At 53.4% G+C, this 2,500-nt stretch overlaps 1 protein-coding gene across 1 annotated transcript in view; it reads left to right on the forward strand.

Annotated features, from left to right (window-relative positions):
• LOC307271054 (uncharacterized protein) overlaps nt 1-2,500 on the forward strand; it is a 40,758-nt gene that overhangs the window by 29,597 nt on the left and 8,661 nt on the right. The window contains exon 21 of the mRNA XM_080054930.1: nt 1,338-1,405. Coding sequence (XP_079911056.1) covers nt 1,338-1,405 — 68 coding nt within the window. The remainder of the gene's footprint in view (nt 1-1,337; nt 1,406-2,500) is intronic.

Below are 2,500 nucleotides of genomic sequence, written 5' to 3' on the forward strand. Positions count from 1 at the left end.
TATGTTAAAGGTGGAGTCAGTAATTCTGGAGAACGCTTCTAGTCTAAATCAGTGGATATCTCCTCCTGATCCACTACCTGTCTGTCTCCTCCTGATCCACTACCTGTCTGTCTCCTCATGATCCACTACCTGTCTGTCTCCTCCTGATCCACTACCTGTCTGTCTCCTCCTGATCCACTACCTGTCTGTCTCCTCCTGATCCACTACCTGTCTGTCTCCTCCTGATCCACTACCTGTCTGTCTCCTCCTGATCCACTACCTGTCTGTCTCCTCCTGATCCACTACCTGTCTGTCTCCTCCTGATCCACTACCTGTCTGTCTCCTCCTGATCCACTACCTGTCTGTCTCCTCCTGATCCACTACCTGTCTGTCTCCTCCTGATCCACTACCTGTCTGTCTCCTCCTGATCCACTACCTGTCTGTCTCCTCCTGATCCACTACCTGTCTGTCTCCTCCTGATCCACTACCTGTCTGTCTCCTCCTGATCCACTACCTGTCTGTCTCCTCCTGATCCACTACCTGTCTGTCTCCTCCTGATCCACTACCTGTCTGTCTCCTCCTGATCCACTACCTGTCTGTCTCCTCCTGATCCACTACCTGTCTGTCTCCTCCTGATCCACTACCTGTCTGTCTCCTCCTGATCCACTACCTGTCTGTCTCCTCCTGATCCACTACCTGTCTGTCTCCTCCTGATCCACTACCTGTCTGTCTCCTCCTGATCCACTACCTGTCTGTCTCCTCCTGATCCACTACCTGTCTGTCTCCTCCTGATCCACTACCTGTCTGTCTCCTCCTGATCCACTACCTGTCTGTCTCCTCATGATCCACTACCTGTCTGTACTGAGTGAATATCTCCTCATGATCCACTACCTGTCTGTACTGTGTGAATATCTCCTCCTGATCCACTACCTGTCTGTACTGTGTGAATATCTCCTCATGATCCACTACCTGTCTGTACTGTGTGAATATCTCCTCATGATCCACTACCTGTCTGTACTGTGTGAATATCTCAACAATATGTTAAAGGTGTAGTCAGTGATTCTGGAGAACGCTTCTTGTCTAAATCAGTGGATATCTCCTCATGATCCACTACTAAAGTTCAATAAAGACTTTAAAAAAAACAAAAAACCTCTCTAGTCTGTTAACGTCTGAACTGTTGGTTTAACCATGTTGGAAACAGGGCTGTACATCATTGGTTTCATCACCATACAACAGACAGTTTGACAGCCCCTCAAGATGTAACTTTGTGCCCCTCTGTCCCCCCTTCCCTCCCCCCTCCTCTCCCCCCTTCCCCCCCCCCTCCCCCCTCCTCTCCCCCCTCCCCCCTCCCCCCTTAGGATGAAGACGAAGAGGAAGTGATGTCATCTGCCTCTGAAGAATCTGTGCTGTCAGTTCCAGAGTTACAGTGAGTTTAGTTTACTAGGGACTCGTGGAAATATCACAACTAGTTCAAACACCAAATTAAACTGATAAAATAATCTACGTCACCACCACATGAACACACAGAGCAGTCCCCTCCCTCGTCCCTACGTCACCACCACATGAACACACACAGCAGTCCCCTCCCTCGTCCCTACGTCACCACCACATGAACACACACAGCAGTCCCCTCCCTCGTCCCTACGTCACCACCACATGAACACATAGAGCAGTCCCCTCCCTCGTCCCTACGTCACCACCACATGAACACACAGAGCAGTCCCCTCCCTCGTCCCTACGTCACCACCACATGAACACACAGAGCAGTCCCCTCCCTCGTCCCTACGTCACCACCACATGAACACACAGAGCAGTCCCCTCCCTCGTCCCTACGTCACCACATGAACACACAGCAGTCCCCTCCCTCGTCCCTACGTCACCACCACATGAACACACAGCAGTCCCCTCCCTCGTCCCTACGTCACCACCACATGAACACACAGCAGTCCCCTCCCTCGTCCCTACGTCACCACCACATGAACACACAGCAGTCCCCTCCCTCGACCCTACGTCACCACCACATGAACACACAGAGCAGTCCCCTCCCTCGTCCCTACGTCACCACCACATGAACACACAGAGCAGTCCCCTCCCTCGTCCCTACGTCACCACCACATGAACACACAGCAGTCCCCTCCCTCGTCCCTACGTCACCACCACATGAACACACAGAGCAGTCCCCTCCCTCGTCCCTACGTCACCACCACATGAACACACACAGCAGTCCCCTCCCTCGTCCCTACGTCACCACCACATGAACACACACAGCAGTCCCCTCCCTCGTCCCTACGTCACCACCACATGAACACACAGAGCAGTCCCCTCCCTCGTCCCTACGTCACCACCACATGAACACACAGCAGTCCCCTCCCTCGTCCCTACGTCACCACCACATGAACACACAGCAGTCCCCTCCCTCGTCCCTACGTCACCACCACATGAACACACAGAGCAGTCCCCTCCCTCGTCCCTACGTCACCACCACATGAACACACAGCCGTCTGCAGCCCCCTCCCTCGTC

This window comes from Ammodytes marinus (assembly GCF_949987685.1).
Source record: "Ammodytes marinus genome assembly, contig: scaffold_207, whole genome shotgun sequence".
NCBI classification, from domain to species: domain Eukaryota; kingdom Metazoa; phylum Chordata; class Actinopteri; order Uranoscopiformes; family Ammodytidae; genus Ammodytes; species Ammodytes marinus.